This window comes from Trachemys scripta, chromosome 1 (assembly GCF_013100865.1).
Source record: "Trachemys scripta elegans isolate TJP31775 chromosome 1, CAS_Tse_1.0, whole genome shotgun sequence".
Taxonomy (NCBI): domain Eukaryota; kingdom Metazoa; phylum Chordata; order Testudines; family Emydidae; genus Trachemys; species Trachemys scripta.
In genome coordinates, this window is record NC_048298.1 from 163,091,273 (window position 1) to 163,110,885 (window position 19,613).

Below are 19,613 nucleotides of genomic sequence, written 5' to 3' on the forward strand. Positions count from 1 at the left end.
AAGGCAGATAATATTAGCTTTTGTTATTTAGAGAATCTGAGACAAAGTTCTATTTTTAATATAATGAGGCAATTAAATACAGTTGAAAAATAAACTCAGGCAGCTTAAACACATTTTTCCCCACGGTGAAAAAATATTTTTAAATGAGATGAAGCATCTACAAACTGACATACATTAATTCCAAGTTGTATCTGCAAGTCAATTCTTTTCTCCCCAGCACTACTCTTACTTGCTCTGCTGAGCTTTGAAGTTTCAGGGATCTAAGATACCAGTTGTGCTATAAAACTTTGCATCTGCTTCATTATTCAAGTACAACAAGACAGGTGTTAAGTAGAGTAATAATATTTAAATAAATTATACATTTATAAAGTACCTTTCTATTCCCAAAATATTTTACAAATATTCTATCAAAGAACTGTTTTGAAAATAGTAAAAGCTGCTGAAGTGCATATACCACCGGCAGAATCACAGAAGAGTCAGAGAATCACTCATTAAATCCTGAAAACCAATAACTATGATTTCACCTTCACCTTCTCTGTTACCTCATCTATATCCACAAGGACAACACACAAGCTGCAATCTCCTACATTTCTACAAAAAATAGGTTAACTTAACTCTGAACAAAATCAACTACTGAAAATACACTGTGGTTGAGATTTTCAACAAACTGTAGGCGATTTTAGAAACATCTTCCAATAACTTTAATTAAAAACATTACATATCAGTAACTTCCCAAAATGATAAATGCTACAAGCTATTTCTATTTAAAAAACAAAAAGATTTCCCTCCATTAGCATTCATCTAACACAAGTCAAACACAGCCATGCCCCTAACCATCTACTTCAATGCCATCACTTCAATATTCCAAACATTTACCAGATACCCATTTCTAACAACCGTACACGGTCAGAGTTCAAGGTTGCATCATCCAGTGTGTGGCGAATAACTCTGCCTGGTACAGATGCACAACTAATGAGTCATGGTGGAATTTACAAAACAGAAGTTTTGTAAAGGATGTATACTTTAACCAAAATGCTGTGAGCATCATGCTCAATAAAACTGAAAAAGGAACATAATGAATCTACTATCTAAAGAAATATCTATGACTGGACAACAGACTGATAAAGTCTAGTCACAGGTTCAAGAAATTTAAGATTAAAAACGAAGAATGGAAGATCGGAACATGAGACATGAAGTTTTAAGCTCTATTGAGAAAGCTATTTATTGAAGTTGACTATAGGTATTATGCTAGTTGACACAAGATGACATATTAGGCTAAAACAAGTTCCCAGCAGATGCAAAAATGGGGTTCTATTCCTCCCCACATTCATTAACTTATCCTTCACTGTTTTCTTCTGGCACCCCCCTGTATCACACAGTTACTCTGATCTTTGGCTGAACTGGGTGCTGGAAACTGAATTTGCACTACAAATATGCATGTTTTAGTCTATATTCAAGATTCTGCTGCTCCAGTTTTCCCAGCCTAATGCTTGGCTGTTCACTTTCTTCTGGAATAATCTTCAACTACTTTGTTCTCTTTTATAAAAGGAAAAGAACTTAACTTGTTCAATATATCAAATTCATATTTATCCAGCAAGGCTTGGTAGTTAACACTATAGGTAAATACCACTGTCACCACTGACTGAACTCTTACCTCTTGACCATGAGAACACTAACAGTTGGTACTAAAATCTAGATCATGTTGAATAGGCTTGGCCCTTAGTAACTCATATCTCAACCCTCAGAGAGACTTCTGAAAACATGGGTGGAGTGACAGGCTACATCATCCTCTTGCATATTTTTGGGATGCAATGAGGGTAAGATCAACTCATACCGTCTAGTTAAGGGCTGGATAAATAAGTGCAACATCATATAGCGAACCATGTTAAGATATGAAGCAGTTTAAAAATATGAAGTGATGTTAGCTCCCATGATGAAAGGGAGAATGTCACTAGGGAAGCAATAGCTTCCTGATCAAAATAAATGAGAACACACCAATTAAATGTATCAAAAAAGAAATAACTGGTGTGAGGGAGGAACCTAAGGTGATCTTTGGCAAAAGTGACAAGCTATATTGTAGAACTTTACTCAGTATTAAAACTTACATCGGTATAACTACATCATTCATGGGTGTGAAAAATCTGCCCCGGCGTAGACAGCACTATGTTGACAGGAGGGCTTCGGCCATCAACTTAGCTACTACCACTCACAGAGATGGATTAACTATGCCGACAGGAGAAACCCTCCCATTGGCATAGTAGCATCTTCACTGAAGGGCTACAGCAGCACAGCTGTGCCGCTGCAGTGTTTTAAGTGTAGACCTGCCCTAAGACTATTGAACTCAAGCTACATCCAGACACAAAGGATTTCTACAAATACAAAATGAGCTCCATGGGGTTGCTCTGCACATCTCCTGAGAAGACAACATTCTGCAGTTAGCAAACGTTTCTGACAAGTCCTTTAACTGAACACAGACATATACTGTTAAAGACACTTCTACCACATTACGAGAAATTAATCACGACAGCTCTTTAGACATGTTCCTTTTTGACATGAATCGCCATTCCTTTGCTTTGTTTGATACTAGTACATTTGATTCTTCTAATATCTTTTGTCCACTCTGTATAAAAACCAAAGGACCGATCAAGAACTAATGCTGGAAGGTCTGAGCTAGATAATTATGAAAGTAGCATTTGAAAAATACGGGAAAACTAAGATGGAATGTTGACAACCCCAAGAAAGTGGTGACAGTTTATCAATAACACCTCTTTGTCTTTTGTAAAATTTAGTATGGGTAAGTCGCTAGGGCAAACAAGAGGCAAAATTGTCTAATGAATTTAGCATGAAACTGGAGTCAGGAACTCCTGATTTTTACTACAGCTTTGCTAAGTCACTTAAACACACTTTGTGTTGCTTTGCCCATCTGTAAAATAATGTAAAATAATACTAACATGGGGTGTTGAGGATTAATTATGATTGTAATGTATTATTTCCACCAAAAAAAGTCCTTAAGATTATAAAGGTGTATCTGTAACTTAAAGGTGAAAATGTGCTGAAAGCTAGGAAATTCTCAGTAAGATTTTATATTTATATTTACCTTAGTACAGTAAAGACCTTGTTTCTCTCCCTTTAATAAACAATGATATACAAACTACCTGCCCCCTAATATGTAGATAAACAAGCTCTATTATGTATCTGTTGCTATCTGCTTATATATTTTGCAGGGAAAATGGCCTTAACAATACTTGACTTTAGAGTCTCCTTTATTTGGACAATTTATTTCTCTACTAAAGTAAATTACATATGAAATGACCCCTAAAAGTTACAAATCAAAGGAAAACTAGTTTAAATGACTGTGAAGCATAAAAATGAAGTTGCCACTGTCAGACTGAAATCCTGGCTAATATCAACACCAACATCTGTTTTTCCTGCCTTAAATAAATCTTGTGCTTTTATACAAAGATGATATACAATACCTCATATGTAGTTCCATAGTGGCACGTAAATTGGCATTGTCTGTTGGTCTCAGCATCTTGCTCAACATTAGTATAAAAAATTACTCCATCTCCAGAACAGGACACAATCTGCTTGTCATTGGTGCATGGTAAGAATTTTGCACTGAAAATATTTGCCCTGTGTCCTGAGCGAATAGTTGTTAAAACCTACAAAGCAAACAAGAAAGGCTTGTGTTAGGTTAATATTTTCAAAACAAACAGCAACACGTGGAAAAATAAAATAAACTTTCTGCCAATAATCCCGAAGTTCCAGAGTATGGAATGCCAGTAATGTACACAGTCTGTCATCCATAGAACAAAGAAAATGTTGTGAAAAAGGAATGGATTGGGAGATAAAGTGGTATACAAGAGGCATATACATGCTCTCTCTTACTCTACCTCAAAATGGTCTGCAAAATGAAAGAGTTGGAAGACCACTGCCCTAAAAGTATTTCTTGAAATAGCCAGTACCTATATTTTAAAGATTCTGACTCTTGGACACTAATCCTGGAACATGAAGAGGCAGCATTACATTAAGTGGTAATGAGCTGAGAAGACCTAAAGGGAGCAAAGAAATCTAATATGAGCACACTATTTACTTTTTAAATGTACTGTCCTGAAGTCATCCCAAAGGTAAAATAGCACAAATTATGAAAGAGCAAAATCATATTAAAAAGTAGAACTGAAAAAGTTTTATGGTGGGTTTCACAGCATCCCTACTTCTAAATTGGAACTTAACCTCACTATTGTAGGACACTAAAAATTTCAGGCTTGACTACAGTATTAGTTTATTACCAAACATTTTAACATGATGCATATTTAATTCAGCAATGAATTTTTTAAAATCATACATACACAGTACAATTTAGCAATGTAAATGCAATGTATTTAATTTACCATAATCTTTTATATGGTCTCAATATTTTGTGGCAAAATATTCTGTATACTTTCATTTCCTAACCCACTTTAGATTAGAATATTAAAACTGAACAAAATTAAAAAGCTACGTGTGCTTTTCCACTTTGATTTACTTTATTTCTCTCACCTCTGACAATGAACCAGACTGACAATTTCATTTTTTTTTCTAGCTATGGTCTCGTTCTCATGTTAGCACAAGATATTTACAATATGACAAGGACTTCTAAAGCTTTCCACCAATTAACTTAATCAAAGAAAGCTTTATGGAAATCAAGATTCTCTGTAAATTCTTGCCTTGTATTTTAAAAGCATTACTTCAAACTTTTTAAAATGATTTATGCAGGTGCTAACAATATATTATTTAATATTCTGCATGTTCTAAAATATGGATACAACTATATATTACATATTCAGAGAGCCAATCAATTTACTTTATTTCACTGCATTCTACTCTTTATTCAGGTAGGTTCAGAAGAATTCAATAAACAGAAATGTTAAAAAAAAAAAAAAAAAAAACCACACCTCAGAGCTCAATTTTGTTTAAAATGAGCGAAGAGTTCAGCACCAAATCCACAGAGCTCTGCTGCCAAACTCAGAGATCTCAATGGGTGCCTTCCATTATATTAAGATGCTTTAGCTCAGTCACAACTAATGCCCAAAATAAGTGGTGGTTCTGATAGATACCTCCCCCCCACGTTCCATGGAAGAAATATTTTTGACTTCACATCAAATCATATCTGAGCTCCCAAATAAAAATCAACAAACTAAATAACATGAGGCTTTTCTCCATTCCCTAATAACTTCTCTGTTAGTTATGATATATATGGTATATCATAGCATACACTGTGATATATCTGGACTTTAGCAAATCTTTTGATACGGTCTCCCACAGTATTCTTGCCAGCAAATTAAAAAAGTATGGATTGGATGAATGGACTATAACAGGGGTCGGCAACCTTTCAGAAGTGGTGTGCCGAGTCTTCATTTATTCACTCTAATTTAAGGTTTCGCGAGCCAGTAATACATTTTAACGTTTTTAGAAGGTCTCTTTCTATAAGTCTATAATATGTAACTAAACTATTGTTATATGTAAAGTAAATAAGGTTTTTAAAATGTTTAAGAAGCTTCATTTAAAATTAAATTAAAATGCAGAGCTCCCCGGACTGGTGGCCAGTATGAGTGCCACTGAAAATCAGCTCGCGTGCCGCCTTTGGCACGCGTGCCATAGGTTGCCTACCCCTGGACTATAACGTGAATAGAAAGCGGACTAGATCGAGGGGCTTAACGAGTAGTGATCAACGGCTCGATGTCTAGGTGGCAGCCGGTATCAAGCAGAGTGCCCCAAAGGTTGGTCCTGGGACCAGTTTTGTTCAACATCTTCATTAATGATCTGGAAGATGGGATGGATGCACCCTCAGCAAGTCTGCAGATGACACTAAACTGGGCGGAGAGGTAGATATACTGGAGGGTAGGGATAGGGTCCAGAGTGACCTAGACGACTTGGAGGATTGGGCCCGGCTTGACAAAGCCCTGGCTGGGATGATTTAGTTGGGGCTGGTCCTGCTTTGAGCAGGGGGTTGGACTAGATGACCTCCTGAGGGCTCTTCCAACCTAATCTTATGATAACGCCCACCACTGCTCCCCTATTCCTTCCCCAAAAAGGGAATGCAGCCTCCCTTTGTTCTCCTCCCACCTCCCCATCCCTTATTGAGTCATATACTATACACTTCACCAGGTCACAACCAGTCCTACTCCTCTTTCTTCCTTGGTCACAGGCCCTACCAAAGTGCCTTCTTTGCAATCAAAAACTGATCAGCCCCTCCCTCCCTCTACCTCAGATTTCTCCAGTTGAGACCCTGGTGCTGCTTCTGAAATTGATGTGAAACTACAATGGGGCTGTGCCTGCACTCAAACTCTGGGGAACTCCTGATTCTGCCCCAAGAGGGCTGAAAAAGCAGAATGAGTATGTGCAGCTCTCAGCACTGTTCTATAGTTTCACTGAAGGAAGGAAGCTCTCAGCTACATCATCAGCCCCATCTGTCCCAGTCCCTCTCATTCCCAGCTACACTTCATGTACAGCAGTACCATAAGGGATTGAACGATGCCATTCCCTCCCAGTCTCTGACTGCATTCTATGGTAACAGTGTCAAGGGTTAGTATTTCCAGCCCCTCTCTTCCCTTCCCCATATATCCCTTGCTGCTCTCTTTATTGTGCTGATAGAATGGGAAAATTAGAGGCACCTGTCACAAAAGCTGTTTGTGCACAAGCAGAGAAAAAGGAGAAAAGATTTAATATGTGGGGCTCAGCTCTATTTCATTACCAGCCACCACAATGCCCCTTCCCTCCCCCCGGCCTTTAAAAAAACAAAACAAAACAGCAGCAAAATGCTTGCTTCAGAGCACCATTTGGCCTCCTAGGCAAAATTAAGGCCTGAAATACTTCAGACCTTTTCCACAGGAGTTGATGGGTAATCCAAAAATTCTACATTTCACATTGCTGATCCCTAATCTATGCTGAGACACAAGTTTAAACTGTTTGTTACTTATAAAGTCCAAAATAGTTTGGGAACTGCCTACTTAACAGCACTTCTTACCTAGGATACTGCCACAGTTGTGATCAGCAGAGTCATTAATGCCACCAATATCTAAGGGCTAGTTTACACTGGCTATGCTAAAGCGCTGCCGCAGCAGTGCTTTAACATGCCTTGTGTGGCACAGCACTGAGAGAGCTCTCCCAGTGCTCTAAGAAAACACCTCAACAAGGGGCGTAGCTCCCAGCCCTGGGGCACTGTTTACACTGGCGCTTTACAGCGCTGCAACTTGCTGCACTCTGGGGGTTTTTTTCCACACCCCTGAGCGAGAAAGTTGCAGCACTGTTTATTGCCAGCGTTGACAAGCCCTTAGCGTAAAAAAACAGAGAAGGCTGGTTCAGGAGTTGAACTTTATTCTCAGCTTGAACCAATGCAGTCCAGATTTCTCAAACTTTTAGAGTACAATGAAAAGCTTTTCCCTTGCCTCCAGTTTTAGAGAAGGGAGTGGATGAAAGCAGAAGAGATGATATATAGGGATTTGTATTTGTACCATCTCATGTATAAGCAGTCCATACTGCATTGTGCATTAAGTATTATGCATTTTGTGTATTTATAATTTGTATGTGTTAATTATGTAACAAAAATTAGTGCTGAGATAGGTATGGTAAACCATGCTGAAACAGGGCAGTCTCCATGGGCCATGCTTCCATGATTGTAGCTGCAATCTACTCTATTTTATGTAAACTACTATAAGTGCAACCCTCTGGCTCTTAACAAGCTGTCAGTGTGGTCCATAGCTATGCAATGCTTCCCTCCTATCATTGGAGTAGAGATCTTTAAAACAATGGCAGACAGATTTGGGGGAAATACTGTAAAATACTGACTATCCAGAAAGTAAACTTACCTTTCTGCTGTAGGGATTGCTAATTACCAGGTTGGTGTCATCTGAACCTGACAAAATATATTCTCCTGTATCATTCCAGCAAATTGTATTCACCTGTTTGAAATATTTAAACAAAAATTTTAATTGGTTTAGGAAAAATATTTAATATTGAAAATAAAATAGCCAAGAAATATCTAGATATGCAAATGAAATCATAAAGTTACTTAAACAACTTCAAAATACATAGGGGTGCTTAAATATGTTCAGAGACCTGATTTTCACTACTTGGCTTCACCTTGCACATACATGCTTTCCCATGGCTAGCCACCTGCACATGCGGGTGATGGGGTTTGCAAACAAAAATTCTATTAAATGTGCATGTAGGTGTTGAATCTGAATTGATATGTATTTGATAGTGAAAGAAAAGTGTACAGTGTGTTCAGGTTCAAACTTGCACAGAGTGAATGCTAGACCAAACCATATCTCCACTGAAAAAAAACAAAAATCAGGCCTTTAATTTCTTCAGCCTGGTATGTTAACTAATTTTTTCTCAGTAACACATTAATCTTTTACCTATATTCTTATTCATATCAAAACTTAAAATGAATGTAAAAAAGTTTACACACACACACACACACACACTATCAAAAGGTCAATATTTCTATAAACATTGAAAAGTATATTCTAACAGTTGATTCCAACAAGATCTCTTAAGTCATTAAATCTGAGTTGTTAGCATAAAAAAAGCCGTGATTTTTAACAAACTGTTTGATGAGAGTCCACCAGCTTGAAACATGCTGGCATCTCTCAGTACTCGGTCTAATGTATTCTGTAACATTCTTCATATATACATCATGCTCCTGCATCTCCCTATAAAAGCGCATACCAAAGGCAACAGAGTTTAATTTGCTGTTTATTATGTGAGCTAACCTGTGTACTTTTAAAATGCTCAGCTAACTGGGAAATTTATACCTAAAATCTAGCAGTTGACTAAACTCAGTAGTCTTTCATAAAAATAGTTATTTGGCTAATACAGAGCATTCTGGGTTTTGGACCCCTTCCTGCATCCACCTTTCTAGACTCTGAATTGCCTTCTTTGGTCCCTTGTGGCATCACAAGGGTCCCCTCAGATAAAGTAAGCCTTTCAATAGAGTTTCTGGTATCTATAATTTGACATATTTGGGTTTTTTACTCCCTAGAATGTATTGCATTCTACAGAGTGCTCTGAATTTGGGGTCACAATGTTCTCATTATTGCACCTCCAAAGCACTAAGTATTCAGAATCTGGCTAACATGTACACACTCACAGCTGCCACACCTTCTCATAAACCTGGTGAAAAGCCCATATAGTACTACAGAAACCTTCCCAGATCTCTCCTATGAGAAGACTGTGATGATGCTCTTCCAGTAGGGAAAGAAATCAGGTTGGGAGCACTTTGCATTTTATTTCCTTGTAAGTTTTTCCTTAAAAAGCCCCCAACATTACAGTATTACAAATGAAGATGTAAATAAACTCAAATACAGAAAAATCTAAAGTTTGGACTCTCACAATAATATGTCTTAGAGTTCAGTTAAACAGGAACTTCACTCACTCCTCTGAGACGGTGAGGTTCATAATGAGCAGCTCAACGTAGAGGAGCTGACAATAGCCATGAAAACCCTGAAATGTGGAAAGGCAGTTGGACTCAATGGCATACCTAGTGAACTATTACTATTGTGATATAATCCTGAAGTGAAATGGCTGCTTGATTTTTTTCATTCCTGCATGGAGACAATGCAGATACTCAGGCTGCGGAGACGGGCCAAAATGGTTGCACTATTCAAATCACATAAATATCATAACTGTTCAAAGAAATTATTGGCCAATATTCTTACTCTGCTCAACCTACAAACTATATGAGTGTATGATAATGGCTAGAATAGCACCAATAGTGGAAGAGCAGCTGACTGGTGACCAAGCCAGTTTCTGCTCAGGATGTTCATGCTGTGGCCAAGTTGCAAACTTAACTCAATACATTGAAGATGGCTTCAAAACTTGTAAAATGACAGGGGCTGTGTTTGTTGATGAGAAGGTTACTCACCTTGTACAGTAACTAAGGTTCTTCGAGACATGTATCCCTGTGGGTGCTCCACTTTAGGTGTTTGTGCGCCTCTGCATTCGTAGTCAGAGACTTTTAGTAGCGGTGCTGGCTGCGCCTGTGTGTGTGTTGGGTGCGCCTTTGAAAAAGCCACATTTTGTAGTGGCTCCGCAGCGCCATTTGTAGATTGTGGTGCGGAGGCACAAGGTTTTGGTTTCCCCTTAGTGCCTGTGTCAGAGCCAGCTCTTGTAGAGTCTCTGGCTCTAGCAGTGCCAAGGGTGCCAGGATTTTCCGCTACTTCGGCTGCGGGTGCTGACAGCACAGAAGGTGCCGGTATTGGATGCCCGCTCACAGAACGAATATAAAACGCAGTGCGGAAGTACAGGGTTTTGATTTCCCCATAATGCCTGTGTCGGACCTGCTCCTGTAGAATCTCTAGCTCTAGCAGTGCCGGGATTTTCCGCTACTTCGGCTCCGGCATGGACAGCACAGCTGGTGCCAGCACTGGATGCCGGCCTGTGGCGCGGCTGTGGATTGTGGCATGGAGGCACAAGGCTCCAAAGTTTCTGTCTGCAGCGGTGCTGGAGCTCTCAGCCACTGGAGCTCCCGGCGCTGACAGCACAGCTGATGCTATTATTATCCACAGGATGGCTGTGGGGTGGGTTTTTTTGTTTGTTTGTTTTTTATTCCTGTGGTGGGTACCCAATGTGGGGTTGGAGAAAGCACTCCTTTCCGAAGCTGCGGCTGGCGAAGTAAAGGGGGTGGGAGGTCCCAAGCCTCATGCCCCAATGCAGGTCTGAGAGACCTCTCCACTCCCTGCCTTTTTGCGAGCCTGAGGCAATGCCTGCGTCAGAGGCACTAACACACAGGCAGCAAACACACCGAGGTGTGGCTGTCGGGGACAGGCACTGGCATTCTGAGCCTGGAGGCAAGGCGCTGAGAGACCGGGAAACTGGGCATTTCCATTGGGAGGGTGGGGAAGCTTTCGCCCTCAAAACGGCTGTTTTTTTGAAGTTCCTGGCCGTGAGGGTTTTTTGTTTGTTTGTTTTTGTTTTAAACCAAGGAGAAAAGGAAAGGAAAACAAGCTAAGTAGCTGCTAATAAGGAAACTAAGTAATTGACTGTAATTAACTAACTATAAAGTAGCGAGGCGCTGCTGATTGCTCGGACTCGTAGCCAAGGGCGGTAGAGAAGGAACTGAGTAGAGGTTGGTCGCACAGCGTCGGTTAACTGCCTGCAGCAGCACAAGGTAAGGACCTCGCATGTGCGACCCAACCGGCACTGCTACTAAAAGTCTCCAACTACGAGCATAGGAGCACACAAACACCTAAAGTGGAGCACCCACAGGGACAGCACTCGAAGAAGAACTATTAGCTATTTATAACACCTGCATCACACCATGCACTACTTCTGAAATTGGCAAAAATTGTGTGAAATATTAAGATGGTCCAGGAGTCTCTGCTTGATAATCAACACTTCTTAGTTCAGATGGATGGTCAGAAAAATCGATGGCATATTCAACAGAATGAATTACCCCAATATTCAGTGCTATCACCTTTGCTGATTAATGTCTACACCAGAGGTTCTCAAACTGTGGTCTGCGAGCTCCATTCAGGTGGTCCAAGGATAGTTCCCTCTAAGGTGAGAGCCTGGGCAGCCACACATGAGAGAATGAAGGGCCATCCACCTAATTAGTGGAGCTGCGCAGGCGTGGATCCACTAATTAGGTGCCTGGACCCAGGAAAAGACACACATGTAAGGTGGTGTGGCCATAGGGGGAAGGTGGGAGGGGACAGTGGGGTGAGAAGAAGGGGTAGGGGGAATTTGGGATGTGCAAGGCTACGGCAGCCAGAGAAAGAGGTGACTTTCCTTAGCTCCAGAGCTACGGCTGCCGGGGAGAGACAGCCCTCCTTCCCAGCCTCAAAATCCCTTACTCTGTGGCTGCTGTGGTGGGGGAGAGACCCCTCTCCTTACCAGCCCCAGCTCAGGGGCTGCTGTGGTGGGGGAGAAAGGGCACATCCATCGCATTAGAAAGGTAAGACTACTGATATTAAAATGTGAGTTGTGTGCTTCTATTTGTAGAACAAAAAACATTAATTATTATTAAGGTTTTTTTTATATAGCACTTTTATCCAAAGTGCTTTACAATAGTTAACTAACAGTACAAACAACATTTGGAAAGATCATTAAGTGGTCCGCCGAGACTCTCAGCAATTTTCAAGTGCTCCGCGGGAAAAAAAAAGTTTGAGAACTATTGGTTACACAAATCATCAACCTGGATTCCAATGTGCAAGCATTTCATTTATACAGTTGATCTTTGCATCATTACCCAATAAAAAAGATATGAGGACACTGAGTGCATTTTAACTGGTTCCCTGAGTATATTTGGAAAATACTATCATATGTGGTTCCTGAATGCCAATCCTACCAAGACACAAGTATGCACCTTCCCCTTGAAGCACCATCCTGCCAAGCAAAAACTCCAAATATTGTGGGATGGTACAATCCTTGAGCACTATAAACATCTGGGTATACCTGGGGGTCACATTAAACCAAACACTGATATTCAAAGAGCATATCAAGATGCTAAAAAAGAAATTAAACTCCAGGAATCATGTTCTCCACAAACTGGCTAACACAAAACAGGGAGCCGATGCCAAAACATTCTGAGCAACCAGACACCCTGTGTTATTAAACTGCAGAGTACTTTGCCCCAGTATAGTCTCGCTCAAGCCATGCACAAAACTGTTACCGAACTTAACCGTCCTTTGGGATCATCACAGGGTTTTTGACACTGACTCCCACATTGTCACTGTAGAGCCTCACTGAGATTGCACCACCACCAGATAGGCAGGACGCCTTCAGTAAGAAGGAGATACAAAAGCAGGTACATGATCCAAAACATCCACTGCATAGACAAATTCTACCACCTAAGAGGCTGAAGTCCAGAAAGAGCTCTGCCTCTGAAAATCCCTTACCCCAAAATACCACTGTTGAAATCTACATAGTAACAAAATGGCAAGAAATGCCAATGATCTTGGAGAACCTAGTTCCTTCAAAACAATTCCCTCCAGGCACTGACCGCCAACAAAAAAAAAAAACTGGTGTACTCTAATCAGTGAGAGCTGAGGTAGAAAAGTCTGGTGACAATATGACCAAGTGGAAATGAAGGAACAACCCCAAATGTGCATGAGGAGAGCCTAGGAAAATACTTCAACACTGCCTGATGCAGTGTCCCCGTCATCAACATCTTATACTCCAAAGGAACTATTCAAGGTAAGTGACAATACCAGGTCTTGACTGAGGTTTTTGAGTGATAAACTATGATGATTCTTTAGAGTACTGTATTAGTAGTGACACTAATCAAGGCCAAGAAAGCATTTTCATTTTAAACCCTTATTAAAAGAAGTACATAACTTGTTAAAAATATCTTCTTTTGGGCTAGATTGTCTCATTCCCAATCTGAGCCCAAAAGGCAACATCTGTTTTAGTTAAAAGTTTGAAAAAAATAATTTCAGCTATTTGAATATTTTCCTAAGTTTCAAATTTGCTATTTGCAGCTCTCAATAGGGAAAACAACCTTTGCTAAATGTAATTAATTCATTTTAGAACATGTACAGAGTATTAATACTATGATTTTCCTTAACAAAATAAGGATTCATTGATCCAGATGAGCCATGGGTACAATCATCCACAATGAGAGAGGCACTGATTCAGCGTACATAGCGATTTAACATTACACTAATCTGACTGATGAATAGCAATAGTGAAACAAAGTGGTCAAGCACAGCACAACTTCAAGAGCCAGCTGGTGGCAAAAAAAAAACTGACCAGCATGCTAGTTATTTTCCATCTACAGCCCCTTCCGCGTGAAGGATGCTACTGCTGCTCCCGAGGAGCCCACTAATTGTGAATAAAAAGGCACTGAAGAGGAAAAAGAGATAAAAACATTCAGAAAAGAAGAAAGCAGAAAAAAAATATGTATCTATCTTCCTATCTACACACACACACACACACACACACACGACAGAACAGGGAAGAAGACACTTTGTTGAAGAACAGACGTGCAGAGAGAATGAAAAAAGCAATAGTGATGATCCTAATACTAGCAGCCCACATCAACACAGCAAGAAGACTTCAGTTATTCCTCGTGGATGATGATGTGACAGCACTGGTTCATCCATACATCAGCTCCAGGCTAGACAAATATAATGCTTTCTGCCTAGCTCCAGATAAATTAAGTGGCTTCTTCATGAACTTATGATTACCTGAAAGAATGTATGCTGGTGCTTCACAACTTGCACTGGTTTCTCATTCACTACTAAATCCATTTCTTGATTTTGCTACCGATTATTTGCAAGGTAAAGGCCCTCAATGCAACAGGCCCATATTATAATCAGAGACCACTGCTTCTTCCAGCAATTGTAATTAACTACCACACTGTATTTATCAGTGCCCAGAGGGAAAACCTTCTCAACAGCTGGCCCAAATCTCTGTATTACCCTAAGAAAGGGTCCTACCTTTTATCTTCACAGACCACTGTGTAGGACTAATTCCGAAAAGGAACCGATCAGAAAAAACTAACATCCCACTCAAAGGTAGCTATCCACTATTTCCCTTTGGACACACACACACACACACCCCACAATAGGCTGTTTAGAATACTTAAGTACCCCAAGAGAAGAAATGGAAGGAAAGGGGAGAAGAAGGGAAAAATCACTCTTCCAAGAAGTAAAATTAAACCCTAGATCCTAAGACTAGGTCACTAGATCTTGCTACACTAATGTAAGTTCTCATTTATGGTGTAAATCAGGTGCAGTACCTGGAGAAGAAAAAATAAGTATAGTACACAACACATATCCCTCTATATTATCACAAGAAGTTATTGTGGTAAATGTGTATAGAGAAAGGAAAAATTATCCCTCCAGGTCACTCTCTTTCCTCTCATTTAAAATGAAGTATTTCCTCAAGCTGAGTCCATTTGGAGATGAATCTTTTACCAGCACTCCTTTAGCACAGCTCCCTTCCTTAAAAATGTTCACAACAAAACTGGGAGAAAAATATAACATCAAGGTGGTGTACAAATTGTCACCTAGGCTGCATTTCCTTTCCCATCATGGCAACTAATGCAGGTAGAACCCTTTTCAACACACCCATTTAGAGTTAATCATCTCCTTACTGATTCATTCAGTGACTTCACTGTTCTGCAAGGTGCTGATCCTTTAAAACAAGTTGATGCAAAAAAGGGAAGAGAGAAGAGAGGAGAGAAGTGAAAAAAAAATCACTGTACCTAGTAGGGGACAACAAAGTCTAAGCTCTGTGTACTGAGACCAGTTACTAAATTACAAATAAAAAAAATTAATGTCACAAGGAGTTGCAACTTTCACTCTTCCCACATACGTACATGTAATCAAATGCATAAACATGAAATGGGGAATAACTGGCTAGGCAGTAGTACTGAAGAAAAGGATCTGGGGGTTATTTTGGATCACAAATTGAATTTAAGCCAACAAAGCGATGCTGTTGCAAAAATGCAAACATCATTGTGGGATGTGTTAACAGTAAGAAAGACACAGGAGGCAATTGTTCTGCTCTGCTTAGCACCAATGAGGCCTCAGATGGAGCACTGTGTGCAGTGGGGGCACCACACTTTAAGAAGGATGTGGACGAACTGGAACAAAAATGTAAGGTGTTTAGAAAACATGACCTAAGAGGAAAGGTTGAAAGAATTGGGCATGTTTATTATATTGAAGACTGAGGGGGGGATTTGATAACTGTTTTAAAATACAAACAGGAGAGTGATTAATTGCTTTCTATGTCCACAAAAGGTAGGACAAGAAGTAATCAGCTTAGTTTTCAGCAAGGGAGATTTAATAAGCGGTTCTCAAACTGTGGGTTGGGACTCTGAAGTGGTTGTGACCCCATTTTAATGGGGTCCCTAGGGCCAGTGTTAGACTCGTTGGGAATTGGGGCTGAAGCCGAAGCATGACTCGGGACTCAGGCTCTGTCGCCCCACCCTCTCTCACCCACCCATAGTAATTGTTGTTGTCAGAAAGGAGTCACAGTGCAATGAAGTTTGAGAACCGCTGAGATAGATATTAGGAAAAATTTTCTAACTATAAGAATAGGTAAGCATTGAAAAAGGTGAAATCCCATAATCGGAGGTTTTTAAGAACAGGTTAGACAGACATCTGTGAAACATCTGTGAGGGATGGTGTAGGTATATTTAATCCAGCCTTTTATTTCTAAGATTCTATGTATTATACCACAATTTTTAATTACATGCTCACATACTGTTTTTCCCACATGACTCATGCTTCATTCAACATGGAGACTGCATGATGTGTAATGAGACAGTTCTTCAATATTTATTCTTATTCTCACTTTTCAACATGAAGTCCTGCCTCATCCACTAAGCATCAGCCATACTGACTAATGAGTGCCCCCAGAGTACTGTGTGTGACACTGATGCACGTTCAAATTATTTTTGGCCAAAAATAAAAGATTCATTACGACACCCACCACATTCTCTCCGCACAGTTCAAATACACACTGAGTGAGGCAGGAGTACTGTAGAAAATAAAAAAAGCATGCTCATGTAATCAAAGCCTTTAGCAATTTGATTCTACAACTTCAATATTCTTTTGTTTAAAAGGCATTTTTAAGTTTTTAAAAAAGAAAAGTGACAATGTAAAGAATATCCCATCATGTGAAGCAATAAAAAGCTGTATCCTGCAAGAGATGTGTACTAATGAGGCAAGGGCTCTTATTGCTTCCTTCCTCCAAACATCAGATGAAGTATCAGGATTCTGAAGGGGACCTTTAGAATAAGGAGAATCCACTCAAAATTACACACACATGGAGATTGTCATTAAAAAAACCTTGCTGTTCACTTAAAAAAAATGCATGAGCAAAGTACATTCTGAAAATCCTAACATTGCCAATTCAAAATGCATCTTCACCAGACCTCCATAAAGCCCATGTCTATCCCAAAAAACATTTCCATGGAAAATTTCAAGTTTTTCTCACTCCCCACTGGGCAGCTGTATCTATTCTTAGATTATTATTTTTTTGGTAATGGTTAAAGTATCCCCCCAACCCTGACCCCATTTTCTTGTACTTGAAAATTGCTGAACATTTTTATTTACATTTTAAAAAGAATTCACCTTCAAGAAGAGACCAGATTTGAAATATTTCAGTCCAGAAAGATGAGTATTTGATAATGTTATAAACAACTAAAAAAGGACCTTTCATAATGAAAAAACGAATGCAGTCTTAGTGGTAAACATCACTACTCACTCCATATATAATGATTTATAACACTTTCATACTTTGAAGAGACTCAGTGAAATAAAATTGTACTTTGTTTTATATAAATCCATATGATGGATTCATTTCAGTACTAAACTGGAAAATTTCTACCATCATGTGTATTATTCATTACCTTACAACTGTAACAAGCATCACAACATTACTTACTATCACAATCCTGAGACATGGCAATTCCATTCCATACCCTTTTTTTTTTTAGTCTTTTATGACTCTCATAAAATGTATCTTCCAAGTTAAAATTCTTATTTCAGGACCCAGGCAAAAAAGTAACTATTCTGGTAAATCTGAAGAAAATGTGTTCAGTAATTTGAGTATGTAACTGAATAGATATTAAACATATGTGAAAGTGCTCTTTGTTTAAAAGCTTCAACTCAACCATGTGTATGTAGCTCAGAATAAGAGTTTTAAATCTGAAATGTTTTTTGAAATTAAGTTACTATCATTTGAAAATAATGGTCTGACCATGCATGTTGGTTTCCTTATTCATTAGCATGCAAGGGGCGCACATCCATCAAACATTCATGCTGCAAACAGCAGCTGATCATTCTCATAGCAGCATAAGATTTCTGAGTTCACATTTAGGTGGTGATGAGGATACGGAGCTGGTAGTTTTTCCAGTCACACTGGCCTTTCTTCATTAAGTTATACAACCCGTGAAGAGTTCAGATCTTTCACTCAGGGCAAGTCCTACTCAACATCCTTTCCTACAGCCAGCTAACCGTCCATAACATGTCACCTGTTTAAATTTATGAAATTAAGCTAACACTAATCTAGATTAGATATAACCACATCCTAGAATATGAATAAATTAAAGGGTTATCAGCTGCATGCTTGAAAATGTTATGACTTTAATAGGCACAAGAATTAAGCCCCTATCGCAATGCTCAAGGGGGCTGAGTTAGATTCAAAATTAAGGTTCTCACAGAGATATTTCTTTTATTATTTGTGTAAAGGCCCAAATTCAGCATTTTCATTTACATAGTAGTTTGCGTATAATGGACTTTACAAGCCATTTTTCCCTTGAACATCCCAGCACCTTTCAAAAATCCTCTCTGAGAAGAAAAACAAATAAATGCATTAACAAACATGAACTTCTGCTCTGCTGAGAGATGCCAGGCCAGCAAAGAAGCTCTGTCACAACAGCCAACCTCTACCACCTAGGTCATAGAACTTAGTCAAATGTATCCACTACTCTTAGGCCTGGTCTACACTACGGGTTTAGGTCGACTTTAGCAGCGTTAAACCGAATTAAGCCTGGACACGTCCACACAACGAGGCCCTTTCTTTCGACTTAAAGGGCCCTTTAAACCGGTTTCTTTACACCACCTCCGACGAGGGGATTAGCGATAAAACCGGCCTTTGCGGGTCGGAATTGGGGTAGTGTGGACGGAATTCGATGTTATTGGCCTCCGGGAGCTATCCCACAGTGCTTCATTGTGACCGCTCTGGACAGCGCTCTCAACTCAGATGCACTGACCAGGTAGACAGGAAAAGACCCGCGAAGGTTTGAATTTCATTTCCTGTTTGCCCAGCGTGGAGAGCACAGGTGACCACGCAGAGCTCATCAGCACAGGTAACCGTCATGGAGTCCTCCCAGGATCGCAAAAGAGCTCCAGCATGGACCGAACGGGAGGTACGAGATCTGCTCGCCATATGGGGAGATGAAGCAGTGATAGCTGAACTCCGTAGCAGTAAAAGAAATGGAAAAGTATTAGAAAAGATCTCCAAGGCCATGAAGGACCAAGGCCATAACAGGGACACACAGCAGTGCCGCGTGAAAATTAAGGAGCTAAGGCAAGCCTACCACAAAGCCAGAGAAGCAAACGGAAGGTCCGGGGCAGAGCCGCAAACTTGCCGCTACTACACGGAGCTGCATGCGATCCTAGGGGGTGCAGCCACCACTACCCCAACCGTGTGCTATGACTCTCTCACTGGAGAAACACACAGGGAAGACGGTTCGGGGAACGAGGAAGATGACGATGGAGGTACTGTAGGTAGCTCACAGCAGCAAGGAAGCGGAGAAACCGGTTTCCCCAACAGCCAGGATATGTTTGTGACACTGGACCTGGAACCAGTAACCCCCGAACTCACCCAAGACCCTCAGGGCACACAGGAGACCTCTGGTGAGTGTAACTTTGTAAATATTTGTAAACATTACAAAAAAAAAGCAAGCAAGTCTGTTAACGTGTATGGGGATGGAGCGGAAATCCTCCAGGGACATCTCCAGAAAGCTCTCCTGGTTGAAATGGGGTGATTTTATTAAGGGGGACATTCAGAGGCGCCCGTTCCTGCTATTCGGACCAGAAATGTTCCCCGCTGTTAACCACGCGGTGGGGGGGAGGGGTGAAGTGATCATCCCAGAGAATCGTGTGTGTGTG

The 19,613-nt window shown here is 40.2% G+C and overlaps 1 protein-coding gene across 6 annotated transcripts in view; it reads right to left on the minus strand.

The window, feature by feature from the left end:
• Positions 1 to 19,613, minus strand: part of DCAF6 (DDB1 and CUL4 associated factor 6) — a 166,767-nt gene that overhangs the window by 101,468 nt on the left and 45,686 nt on the right. For all 6 annotated transcript variants that reach the window (XM_034791508.1, XM_034791490.1, XM_034791480.1 and 3 more), the window contains exons 3-4: positions 7,848 to 7,940; positions 3,477 to 3,662 (exon numbers count right to left, since the gene is read on the minus strand). In XM_034791508.1, coding sequence (XP_034647399.1) covers positions 3,477 to 3,662; positions 7,848 to 7,940 — 279 coding nt within the window. The remainder of the gene's footprint in view (positions 1 to 3,476; positions 3,663 to 7,847; positions 7,941 to 19,613) is intronic.